Source organism: Astyanax mexicanus, chromosome 4 (genome assembly GCF_023375975.1).
Source record: "Astyanax mexicanus isolate ESR-SI-001 chromosome 4, AstMex3_surface, whole genome shotgun sequence".
In the NCBI taxonomy this organism is placed as follows: domain Eukaryota; kingdom Metazoa; phylum Chordata; class Actinopteri; order Characiformes; family Acestrorhamphidae; genus Astyanax; species Astyanax mexicanus.
The window spans coordinates 8,609,934-8,623,394 of NC_064411.1; the positions used below are offsets into that span (position 1 = coordinate 8,609,934).

A 13,461-nucleotide genomic window follows, 5' to 3' on the forward strand; every position below is an offset into this window, starting at 1 on the left:
TGAAAAACTTACTCTCTCTCTCTCTGAAAAACTTACTCTCTCTCTTTCTAAACAACTTTCTCTCTCTCTTTCTAAAAAACTTTACAGCACGCTTTCACCCTCACATGCACACCTTTAACCACTGTAACAGACGCTCGCGTACCCCCTTTTTGTTATTTTATCAGTCACACATACACAATCACAAGGCTAAATACATTCTTACTCCCTGGAAGATGCACACATACACACGCATACTCTCTCACACTTATTTGCCACAGACTCACTTCACATAGACTTATAGTTTATACTGCTACACATACCCCCTTTTATTTTGTTTGTTTTACCCCAGACAAGACACAAATAAGCAATGCACACAAGCAGTGGGTCGCCGCCCACCCGGGGATACCGCCCCTATTTATCCGCAGATTCTTTTTGCTCAAATGTACAGCAATACTGTGTGTGTGTCAAGACTCCCTCAGGCGCACTGAAAAAGTTCTTGTGTATATTTAAATCACAACGCTAGGTACTCCTGGTGTTAAAGAAAAACCAGCCGGCCGAGCCGTGCCCACTTCTAGAATTAGCCGTCCCTGACGGAAGCAAGTACCTGTAATTGCCAACCCAGTCACACTCGAGCTCTCTCGGCTCGTCCCAATCACCCAATACTCAGTCACACTCCCATTCAGGCCAATTACTTGTCTCTGACAAAGCGCCACACACAAAGTCCCACTATAATCTTATAGTAGTTCGATATTCCAGGTACCACCAACTCCTGCGGAATCGCCAAACCGAGTTAAACTGGGACCGCGTCCAGCCCAGGAGGGGTTACCACACCCGTGATGTGTGGGGACGCCGCCCACCCGGGAGATACCGCTCCCGGTCCGCCTTCGATTATACCTAAGGACCCCCGTTCACACTTTTAAGCTACTCGTTTATTTTAAACTAACACTCACGCACTAATGAAGGCTTTTCCACATATGGTCCCATTCACGCCTCTTAAAGCACGCAACATACAACATAAAACACCCAATATATTAACCCAGTCTATTGTCAATTATCCCCAATGTATAGCAGTAACTATCACATACAACAACTCACTCCGACACAATTATATCTAACCTCCAACAGAAAACATCAAAGACAATAACTCAATTTGATACAATAGTCCAATTATTGCCAATTCGATCCAAATAGTGTCTATATGAAATAGCTCAATTTGATACAGTAATCCAATTTGTTATCAATTCAATGTAAATAATCTATAGTATCCTCCTCAAAAATTTGGATTGGAGTTGACCAAAATGAACCAGTTGTCCACAATTTAGAGTACGTCAATCAGCAGATTTTGATTTTAACAGGCTCTGCTTACCTTTTAATGAAGGACGCGTCCAGGACTTGTGGTTCAGTCAGTTTTCTCCGCGGTCTGAATCAACTTCTCTGGCCCAAATCTCACCATCCCAGCGGTGCCTCCAAATTGTTCGGGGAAGCCCGCACTACCCTTACAGCGCCGTCTCCAGTGCGTTCCCCCTGAATTCTTTTAAATGGTTGAGATGAGTAGAGAAGTCAAGAGGAGTCAGGATACCAAGTTTGCAGCAAATTTAACAGTTTATTTCAGAAGATCTTCCGGGAACAATGCTCCGCTCAGAGAGTCAAGGAGAATGTTCTAACACAATAATACATACACAAGATTATATAGATCATCCCACTATGGTGTGAGTGAAGAAGGTTGACCAGCCCCCTTTGGTCCCATAAACTGTATCATATCGTGATATGACCCAGTGCCTGCCTGCCACCTAAGTCTCCGGTATAATAAATCCATTGTCCTCCCGCCTGGTTCGGGCAACATAAATTCAGTAGAAGTTCCGTCCTTATCTTTGGTCCCAAGGGACGGGTCAACCTCCCTCATTCTCAAGGCCTTAACTAGCCACAGATGGCTACACATGTTGTGAAACATTCCTGTGCAAACTCAATTAAACTGCATTTGTTATATGATTCTAAAGAGTACTGTGTTTGTTAACATATGATCACCAACATGAATAAAGATTACAGAGTGCTAAATAATTCCCTTTTGAATACAAGTAACATATTAATTGATTAACATATTGAGTAAACCTTATTAAAATCACTAATGGATTATACTGATTGGATTTTCATTAAGTATTTTGTATGATTATAGGACAACAATGTTTTAACCCTTAATTGATAGTTTCCATGATTATAAGACACTGTTTTACCCTTTAATTTCTCAACACTACATTTCCAAGTCAACCAATAAGAAGTGATCATATTTAAGGTGGAATTGAAATTTCAGGTAAAATGTTAATTCATTAGCTAGGCTGAGCTAACGTAAAATGACTAAAAACAAGATACATATTGTTCAGTTAGCTGGTTTACAGGCTTTAGTAACATTTAGTTAAAGTTGATGAAACTGTGGGTAACATTAGCTTCTGTAAAACTGCAGCAGGTCTTGGAGCTGCTGCTCTGAATCTGCTGGTGTAGAGCTTCTGCTGCTCTCTGGCTCTGCAGATGAAGTTGGGCTTCGACCCGATGCTGAGATACGTCACCATGTCCGCTATATTGATTTAGTAAAAAAATCAGTTAAGCCATTGACATAAATCTTAACCGAGTTTCATTTTTGTTTTTTTATATTTAAACGAGTTTGATCTACATATACAAAAAAAGGTCTTCACTTCAGGAGTGCATAATCACTGTCAGCCTGATGCTAATGTGGAGGAAAATAATGAACTGTTATCAGGAATAGTAAAAAAAAAAAATCAGGATTGTGAAGCATTGATTTGGATTACTGTCTGATTAATTTGTGTGGAAACTTTTATAATTTAATGTAATTTTCTGTTTACGTCCTTTTAATTAAGAACGTCTAATTCTCACTGAAATATTGAAAAACAAATGAAAATTTACATTTTAAAATCTAATAATTGACCACTATTAAGAAAACAGTAAATAATAAGCAAATCATATCGTGTGACACTGGCAGCCAGGTTGCTTTCTATAACTTTGAATATAGAAAGTGAAGAATAGAGATGTACAGCAAGTCAGGAAACTACAGATAAAGATATTTATAAGATAAAATGAGACACCTTTATTGTAAACAAAAAAGGAGCCAACATAGTACAGTATTAATAGTATGGATTAGTGCATTTCAGTGTAAAGTGAGATACTAAAGTAGTAGTCCAACATGGTATTCAGTAGTGGACAGCAGCAGAGTTTATTCTACATATATTTTGCGGCTGCAGCCTGCTGACAGTCTACTGCAGAACGAGCTAAACTTCATATTATAATGTGTGTAGCGGGCAGAGGTGTGGGGAAGGTTTTAATGAATATTTTCTAATGCTGCTGCCCCAAATATTCCTCTAGGTTAGGTGTAGAGGGGAGGACTTTTATTTTGACAGCCATCGATTGGCAGAGCGTTACCTCATGCTGCTTGTAGTCTCGCGGGACCTGCACAAAGTAGCATTTGGTCTCGTGGCGGCAGGTACAAGCTCCGGTCGGGAAAGCTTTGTTTTAAAATAACTCATTGGAGTTATCGTGCTTATTGACTGGAAGAGACTAAAGGAACACATGGTGGATTTTTCAATGGGCACTGTGTGTGTCTGTGTGTGTGTGTGTGTGTGTGTGTGTGTGTGTGTGTGAAGAATAGATATTTTAAGCAGGTATGGCTTGGTGTTTTTAATATTATATTGTGGTAGTTTGAACTGCAGTGGATTTAATTACTAGCTTTAGGTGGTGTACTGGGCATAAATATTAGTATCTATTAAAAGCTTAAGTTTACTCATAATTTTCAGTTTATTAAAAGAAGATCTGTTTTATTTCAAAGTGAATGTGGGAGCACCAGGAGTCAGCTGGGGGTGTGTAGCTGCTGAGTGGTGGGTAAAGTTTGTTTTACTTAATTACTCCATGTGACATAGGTAGCTAATTGTGTGTTCATGCTTTTATATAGTGTTTGCCTTGATGCTGAAGGTGCTGTGAAGGAGATTGAGTTCTGGCCTTCACATTTACTACTAATTGGTATATATTATCTGACTGGTTACTTATTTATGTAGTAAACAGTAGCTAACACAGTATATAAGTGGAGTGGTACAGCCATTAATAGTAGCCACTGTTTTTCTTCCCTCTGTTTTTTTAGTGTATTGGCTCTGCATTAATTAATTTTTAGAGTTTAAACTAAAATGAAATTAAGTTATTAGCGATAAATATAGACTATTGACCCAGGGTTGCCCTAGTCCATCATACCATATTTATCTGGTGCCTTCCAGTATAGCTTCAACGTGTGCTTTAACCTCTTACTGCAGAAGCGCCCTCTAGCAGGCCTGTTCTGACTGTGTAAAGTAGAATGCTTAAGAGCGCCAAATATTCTAGACACACCGACCAACTAACCCACTCATATTCTTTAGTAACTACTTTAACTACCTGCATGCAAATTTACAGTCATCTACATGAAACCAGTTGCCAGAAATCTCTTAACTGAAAACAGCCTGTTTTTTTTTTACATTGTTTACATGGGAACACGCCTCCCCAAAAAATAGCCTTATAAAATATTATTAGTATGTAAAATTACATCAGATTACATTATAGAAAATTCACTTACTATCACAGCATCCACAATACAGCACTGAACCGCAGATAAAATATCCATAAAGTCCTTTATTCTCCTGCTCACTTCTCCTCACAAACATGCGTTTAGTTTCAGCGCAACCGCAATGTCATATTCTCAAGCTCCTAGCGACCACACAATGTAATGTTTTCACATAAAGTTGTACATGAATACAAAGCTAAGGATGTCCTCTTCTAGATTCTGTGGTGTTTATTGTTCCACAAACCACTATTTTTCTTGAGTGATCGTCATTTGCACCAGTGGCATATCCAATCAAATCAGGTCATATATATAGAAGATCTATATATATATATATATATATATACATTTTCTTCTGCATTTGATGTTCTCAAATAAAACCTAAATAATTGAAATTAAAGTCTGGAAGTGAACTATTGTTTAGTTCCAAGTGTCTATTTCCGTTTAAGCCCTGAATGGTCTCTGTGTTGTATGTAAAACTTACAAAAAATTAGCATAAAATTGGATCTGCAGGGTTAACTTGGTTTGTGAAAAGTAGTTGGTCCTTTTGGATTACAGTTTCAACCCCTTATTGATAAATTTAATTTGCAGTGTCACAGTTTTTGTGTAAATCTTATTTTGAGTGTATTGTGGTTTGATTGTAGTGGTGTATTATTTTTTATAGATTTTCTTTTATTTATTTTGGGGATTTTGTGTGCTAGTTGGTATATATATATATACACTGCTCAAAAAAATAAAGGGAACACTCAAATAACACATCCTAGATCTGAATGAATGAAATATTCTCATTGAATACTTTGTTCTGTACAAAGTTGAATGTGCTGACAACAAAATCACACAAAAATCATCAATGGAAATCAAATTTATTAACCAATGGAGGCCTGGATTTGGAGCCACACACAAAATTAAAGTGAAAAAACACACTACAGGCTGATCCAACTTTAATGTAATGTCCTTAAAACAAGTCAAAATGAGGCTCAGTATTGTGTGTGGCCTCCACGTGCCTGTATGACCTCCCTACAACGCCTGGGCATGCTCCTGATGAGGTGGCGGATGGTTTCCTGAGGGATCTCCTCCCAGACCTGGACTAAAGCATCCGCCAACTCCTGGACAGTCTGTGGTGCAACGTGACGTTGGTGGATGGAGCGAGACATATTGTCCCAGATGTGCTCAATCGGATTCAGGTCTGGGGAACGGGCGGGCCAGTCCATAGCTTCAATGCCTTCATCTTGCAGGAACTGCTGACACACTCCAGCCACATGAGGTCTAGCATTGTCCTGCATTAGGAGGAACCCAGGGCCAACCGCACCAGCATATGGTCTCACAAGGGGTCTGAGGATCTCATCTCGGTACCTAATGGCAGTCAGGCTACCTCTGGTGAGCACACGGAGGGCTGTGCGGCCCTCCAAAGAAATGCCACCCCACACCATTACTGACCCACTGCCAAACTGGTCATGCTGAAGGATGTTGCAGGCAGCAGACCGCTCTCCACGGCGTCTCCAGACTCTGTCACGTCTGTCATGTGCTCAGTGTGAACCTGCTTTCATCTGTGAAGAGCACAAGGCGCCAGTGGCGAATTTGCCAATCCTGGTGTTCTCTGGCAAATGCCAAGCGTCCTGCACGGTGTTGGGCTGTGAGCACAACCCCAATCTGTGGACGTCGGGCCCTCATACCATCCTCATGGAGTCGGTTTCTAACCGTTTGTGCAGACACATGCACATTTGTGGCCTGCTGGAGGTCATTTTGCAGGGCTCTGGCAGTGCTCCTCCTGTTCCTTCTTGCACAAAGGCGGAGGTAGCGGTCCTGCTGCTGGGTTGTTGCCCTCCTATGGCCTCCTCCACGTCTCCTGGTGTACTGGCCTGTCTCCTGGTAGCGCCTCCAGCCTCTGGACACTACGCTGACAGACACAGCAAACCTTCTTGCCACAGCTCGCATTGATGTGCCATTCTGGATGAGCTGCACTACCTGAGCCACTTGTGGGGGTTGTAGAGTCCGTCTCATGCTACCACGAGTGTGAAAGCACCACCAACATTCAAAACTGACCAAAACATCAGCCAGGCAGCATAGGTTCTGAGAAGTGGTCTGTGGTCCCCACCTGCAGAACCACTCCTTTATTGAGTGTGTCTTGCTAATTGCCAATAATTTCCACCTGTTGTCTATTCCATTTGCACAACAGCAGGTGAAATTGATTGTCAATCAGTGTTGCTTCCTAAGTGGACAGTTTAATTTCACAGAAGTTTGATTTACTTGGAGTTATATTGTGTTATTTGAGTGTTCCCTTTATTTTTTTGAGCAGTGTATATATATATATATATATTTTTTCTTTTTAATTGAAGGTGATTTGTCCTGTTAAGTGTGTCTGACACACAAAAAAACAATAAATGTGTTCTTAAACATCAGCCTCATTTCGTTCCTGTGTGCCTTATTACATTTCAATTAGGTGGGTTGTTAAGTCATCAAATAAGGTACCAGGGGTCACATGTGTATGGATTTAGAATGGGACAAAAGAATAGAAGCTTTTATGGTAATATAAAGGTGTCCCAATATTTTCTATATAGTGTAACTGATTGAGGTAGTTCTCTTCAGTCAATTGACCAGCTTTTATTTTAATATACTAAATTATTTCTTTTTTTTCTTTTCAGAAATTAAAATATTATAGGATTTCTCCTGAAATCTATGAAAGAGGTGAAGCACAAGCCATCCTGAAGAATCTGCAGAACACGCAGAAATTGTTTGATACATTTAACAGACAGAGGAAACAGAGCAAAGTCCTGACATGGAGAAACATCAGCACTCTGTCAAGAGTTTCACTAAACAGAGTGATCTCAAACTGCATCAGCGCATTCACACAGGAGAGAAACCGTATCACTGCTCAGACTGTGGGAAGAGTTTTAATAGACCGGGGACTCTAAAACTGCATCAGCGCATTCACACAGGAGAGAAACCGTATCACTGCTCAGACTGTGGGAAGAGTTTTACTCAAAAGAATGAGCTCAAAAATCACCAGCGCGTTCACACAGGAGAGAAACCGTATCACTGCTCAGACTGTGGGAAGAGTTTTACTGAAAAGAGTAATCTCAGAAGACACCAGCGCATTCACACAGGAGAGAAACCGTATCACTGCTCAGACTGTGGGAAGAGTTTTAATCAACAGAGTAAACTCAAACTGCACCAGCACATTCACACAGGAGAGAAACTGTATCAGTGCTCAGACTGTGGGAAGAGTTTTACTCAAAAGATTGAGCTCAAAAATCACCAGCGCATTCACACAGGAGAGAAACCGTATCACTGCTCAGAGTGTGGAAAGAGTTTTAATCAACAGAGTCATCTCAAAATACACCAGCGCATTCACACAGGAGAGAAACCGTATCACTGCTCAGACTGTGGGAAGAGTTTTACTGAACAGTGTACTCTCAAAAATCACCAGCGCATTCACACAGGAGAGAAACCGTATTACTGCTCAGACTGTGGGAAGAATTTTACTGAACAGTGTACTCTCAAAATACACCAGCGCATTCACACAGGAGAGAAACCGTATCACTGCTCAGACTGTGGGAAGAGTTTTACTACACAGAGTAATCTCAAAAATCACCAGCGCATTCACACAGGAGAGAAACCGTATTACTGCTCAGACTGTGGGAAGAGTTTTACTCAACAGAATCATCTCCAAAAACACAAGTGCAGTAACACAGGAGAGAAAACTATCCCAAATTTGTTCCACGGCAATTAAAAGTGCAAATCCTAAGTCTTTCAGACAGAACACCTTATCCTACACTAATGTATTACTCTGTCACTTGGGACACGTTCCACCAGAAACAAACATGAACTGAATTTAACAATCGATTTCACAGGTTCAGCAAAATTATTCTTATCCAGGGATGATGTTTATTGAATTTCATGTTATGTTTTCTTGAATGTTCGATATTCCAGAACATTCTTCGTGAGACAGAGCTCAGTTTTTAGGGTAGTTACAGTAAGAGTTCAGTTCTGAAGAAGGGAATGTCTTTCAAGTACGAACTACGGCATTGCCAGAGCTTGCTCCAGACATTAGATTAGCATTAGATTAACATAGTCTTTAACATTTAGATGTCATAGTTGTTAGGAGTAGAGTAGGATTCTTGCAACTAAATGATTTTGTTGCTGGAACACCCACTTTACCTATTTTTGGTGGCCTAATGTAATTTAATAACTTCCCCCACCTGAACACACACATACCACAAACCCCATCCAGGATGCACTGGAATTAGAATAAAAGCCTTTGTAAATGACATATCTGACTTTTTCATCTCTCCAGTCCTCTCAAGAGACCTAAATGCTAGTTGGGTAAACCTTGTACATATTTTGACATTCCTCCAGCAAACAGTAATTCAGACAACCGTCAAACTTTGGACTTCTACGACCTTAAATAGTCACCATCTGTGACTGTCTCTCAAATGAGGTGGACCAACAGTGCCATCACCAGGACGAAGACCCGACTGCCATTATAATACTATATAATTCAACTTTCTAAAATCCACAGAAACGCAATCCACAAAGAGTTACTGCAATTTAAGAGTTTATGCTTGGTTATTCCTGAAAAGCATTGAGAAAATAAGACTCGTTTAGTTAAAAGAAATGTTCAAAGCTTTGGATTCCATTCCCAGCCTTGTAAGCTGAAATTCTGTGGTGTAAACTGATCTCTCTCACACCCGTCATAAATTCTGATCAACAGGCCAGGCGAAGAGAATTTCTCACAAAGAAGAACAAATAAGAATATACATTAACTAAATAAAAAGTTATTTTACAGAATATTTACTAAATAATATGCCACTTCTAGTGTATGGGTATAGATGCTGTCCTGATTAAATTTTCATACACAGTCAAGTCTGAATCAACAAGGTTTAACTAGCATTTGATAATTTTGCTTTATTTGGTTATCAGTAGTTTAACCATGTTTGTATTATCTTTTCAATTATTTAATTGGGTTTAAATAGAAACATGACTCTTTATTTCTTTTTTGACAAGGACCATACATTGTTTCTTACTTCAGGATTATCTGGAATGTTACCAACCTATTTGTAGGAAAAACCCATAATTTACATTTATTTAGACTCAATTCTAAAAATGTTTTCCTTGAATTTATCCTCATGAATTGGTACGCTGAATATTGTTTTTTGATCCATTGTTTGATTGAGTTTTCTTTTGGTTTGGTCTATTAATTAAAAAAATATGAAATCTCAGAAATTGCTCCAAAACCAATGAAAACACAGACACGTAGGTTGCTCCTCCCCAAAAGCCCACAGAGCCAATGGTAGCCTTAAGGTTAAAACAGATTCAGTCAGAGAGTGACAGACAGAGTGGTGTTGGAGAATGAAAGTGGAGAGTGTCCAGGATTACGGATGGATCAGTTCAGTTCAGTCTTGAGTGGTAGTTGAAGAGTTTCAAGTTTAGCTTAGCATTTTAGCTTCAATTTAGCGATAGCTTAGCATTCTTAGTGCAACTCATTTAACCTTCTTTAAGCCTATTAATACTAGCATTCTAAAGCAATTTTACGACCTACGAAGCCACGCATTATGCATACAAAGTTTCAGCTGAATAGAGACCGTCAGACTCAACCCAGAAGCCACCAGTCTGGAAGCGACCAGCAAGCCAGCTGAGAGCGAAGGGATTTTCCTGTGGGTTCTGAAGGGACTCCGTGCTGACACCAGGAAGTCAAACCATCTTGCAGACAGACGTGATTCTTTCTCAGGGTGAAGAAACAGACGACCACGCTACAGACGGACGGCACCAATGCAGGCCCACTTTAACATCTCAGAGTAAGGCAGAGCTGGTAAATGGTTTTGTTGGTCATGGTTTGGTTGAATCCTTTATAAATCTCCCTGTAGTATAGACAACTTCTTTTCAGTTGCTTGGTTGTAAATAAGAACCGGCTTCGTAGACTTATAACTTTGTTCATCCTTTAGAAATCCCCACTTAATAATTTTCATTAATCTGACAAGTTATTCCTTTCTATACCGATATTATAACATGTTTTTATTTTAATTCTCATTTATCTTCATACACTGTGATTTGATATCTAATGGCTGCATTTATGACATTTTAATGGATTATTTACTCGTATCTGTGTGATTTAATAAAATTCTTTTTAAATTACAAAACCTTTAATTTCAGTGTGTTTTCTAGATAACTTGGTTATGAAAATGACTGTTCCCGGTAGAAGAAAACACGCCCCTTATATGTCATTAATTAATTGATTAATTAACTAAACTAACTAATTAACTAATTCAATTAATTTAACATCTTAATTAGAACCAGGTATTAAACTGCTGAGCTCACTACACTGAACAGATTTTAATTTAGTTACGCATTCTATACATGTAAGAATGCATGAAAACATTCTGCCAGATTTCTGAAGCTTTTTATAAAAGCACTTCATCAATATCTGCTTCTTGGCACCATCCAGTACCACACAATTATTTTGATGGCAGCGGGGGTCCCTTGAAAATAACCTTTGAAAACTCATCCAAAGGTGCCTTCACCAAAGAGATATTCACGATATCTGACCTGAGATTCATCAGCGTATGGAATGCAGGGAAGTACACTGTATTCATGAACAAGAAGAAACTCAAGTAAGAATGTATGTTTACCTTTTAGTTTAAAATGGGTTTTATAGGCCATATTTATTGTAGTTCTACTAACAAGCTGGAACCACTGTGAAAACATTGGAGGACGCACATTGGAGTAACACTGCATTTTGTGGTGCATCTTGGAACTGATGTTGGCTTGAACTCCTGACTGGACATTCAAAAATGTCTGCATCTGGTTCCTTAGAGTCCAGTAATTTCGTAGAACGACCCATGACTGGACCCTCAAGGTCTGGGTGAGCAATGCTGACTTGATCTTGATTATGTAGGCAGACTGCACATTCTAAACTATTGGAACAGAGATCTGAGCTTGTATGTGTGGAGGAAATTGGGATACTGATTTACGATGAGTATAACTTGAATCAAGCCAACCAGTCATTGTAATAAGGAAGTACATCTATTGGACATACACACAGTGTTAGGACATACAGTTTACAAGATAAACACAGAGGATAGAAAGATGAGAGCACGCTCTGGCTCTCATTTTCTTTACAACCATCTTTATACCACTTTCTGGGAGGGACAGACATTCTAGAAACATCCATACATGTTACAGTCATCTCTTATTTGTGCCTAGTCATAAAAACGTGACCAAAGTGTTGAGTTGATGTTCTAAATTTTAGGGTGTCATGTTCTCTTAGAAAGGAAGCGAAACTAAGATTAAAGGGTAAAGTCTGGAACAGACAATTAAACGTGTGATCACGCAGGACACTGTAAATAGGGCATGTTCAAATCATACATTTAGTTTGAGCACAGTGTTAAATCTTACAACACAGTGTTCAATGAAATACATAATTCAAAATGGGTTAATATTCTCAATTTCCTCACATATTGTTCTTGATTTATTTCCCTTAATAAATGAAATCATATAAAAAGTGTTGTTAATGTTTTGTCTGAAAAATCGTCATTTCATATAATTGTAGGTTATATTAGACTGTGAATTTTGTTTAATAGATGATAAATGGCTGGCTGACTTTATCAACACTACTTTAAACTATTAATATAAGTATATAAACTTGCTAGCTAGCTAATTAGCCTGAAAATGCACACCATTGTCTCAAGTTTATTTAATAAGAGATATCCTGTTCCCCAAATAGACCCTTTAAAATAAAATAAAATTTTGTTTTTGTTTTTAGCTAGCTGACTATCAAAAATACTGTAAACTATGGTAGCTATGGGTTAGCTAGCTAGGTGAAGTAGCTAATCCTGCGAGCCAATTAGCCTGAAAATGCACACCACTTAAAACCTTCCTGTTCACTAAATTAATATTTTTTAAATAAAAAAATCTTACCTTCACAAAGTGTGCATCTTTTCTGCTCCTCCAAGATGGCTGGATCCAACTGCCCAGTCTTTTTTCATTTAGCAGATCACACCTTTTTCCCGCCTGTTGATTGTTTCTCTGAATCAATCACTTTTCTTTCTGCGCTCAGAAAACTTTAGTGTAAGTAAAACTCCCATCTGCCCATTTCACAGCTTCTGCTCCGATAAAGACTTAAATACACCTCTGCTTCTTATTAGAAAGCCATTACAAAACCTTTTATTTGATTTTATTACTTTTATTATATTTATTTTACATCTAAATCTCAATTTAAAAAAAAAAAAAACTTTCTGTTTTTGCTTCTATATTGGACTATTGTCCGATCCAAACAGTATGAAAGTACTTGCACTATACTAAAATATTCTTATTTTCTACATTTCCTTTGGTCAATTTTGACTACACCTCAAATTAAAAGCCCCCAAAGTCTGTGCTTGAATAAAATTCAGTTTAGAACCAAAACTTTGCAACAAAAGACTTGCTCTATAGAAAAAAAATATTTTGTGGTTGACCCCATTTTAGACAGAGGGGACAAACCTCTTAGCCAACCAATTTAGCCATTCAACATGGGGGTCCAAACAGGCATGAACCTCATCCCCATCATGGGAGAGCAAATACACCAACTCTTACTGCACCTGTAGGGAAGAAAAGCAAAAAAAACACAATGAACCACATGAAAAAAAACACAGAATACAAGAATTTTAGCACACTGATGAAACACTTATTTAATCTAATACGTGCACACCACCACCAGGAAAATGTGGCACTGCAGTCTAAGGCTAGGCCAATGGAGATGCAGCTATAAAGGCAGCAGCGGATACATTTCCAGGGGCAGTTATCTGAATCCCCCTGATTAATTTTTCCAAAAGCCTCAAACTGGAGGAACAGGAAATACTGACAGGTCTTAATAACCCTCCTCCTTTCACCCCAAAATCTCTCTCAGGTTCCAGAGTGAC

The 13,461-nt window shown here is 38.9% G+C and overlaps 3 protein-coding genes across 4 annotated transcripts in view; all 3 read left to right on the plus strand.

The window, feature by feature from the left end:
• Positions 1 to 13,461, plus strand: part of LOC111190033 (zinc finger protein 239-like) — a 269,476-nt gene that overhangs the window by 183,109 nt on the left and 72,906 nt on the right. The gene's annotated exons all lie outside the window — the stretch shown is intronic.
• LOC125801252 (zinc finger protein 271-like) overlaps positions 7,208 to 13,461 on the plus strand; it is a 37,929-nt gene continuing 31,675 nt past the window's right edge. Inside the window, exon 1 of the mRNA XM_049477679.1 lies at positions 7,208 to 7,252. The gene's annotated coding sequence lies outside the window, so the exon portion shown is untranslated. The remainder of the gene's footprint in view (positions 7,253 to 13,461) is intronic.
• On the plus strand, positions 7,233 to 9,634 carry LOC125801370 (zinc finger protein 239-like). Its single transcript, XM_049477985.1, has one exon. The coding sequence runs from the start codon at positions 7,344 to 7,346 to the stop codon at positions 8,295 to 8,297; it is 954 nt and encodes a 317-aa protein (XP_049333942.1). The 5' UTR covers positions 7,233 to 7,343; the 3' UTR covers positions 8,298 to 9,634.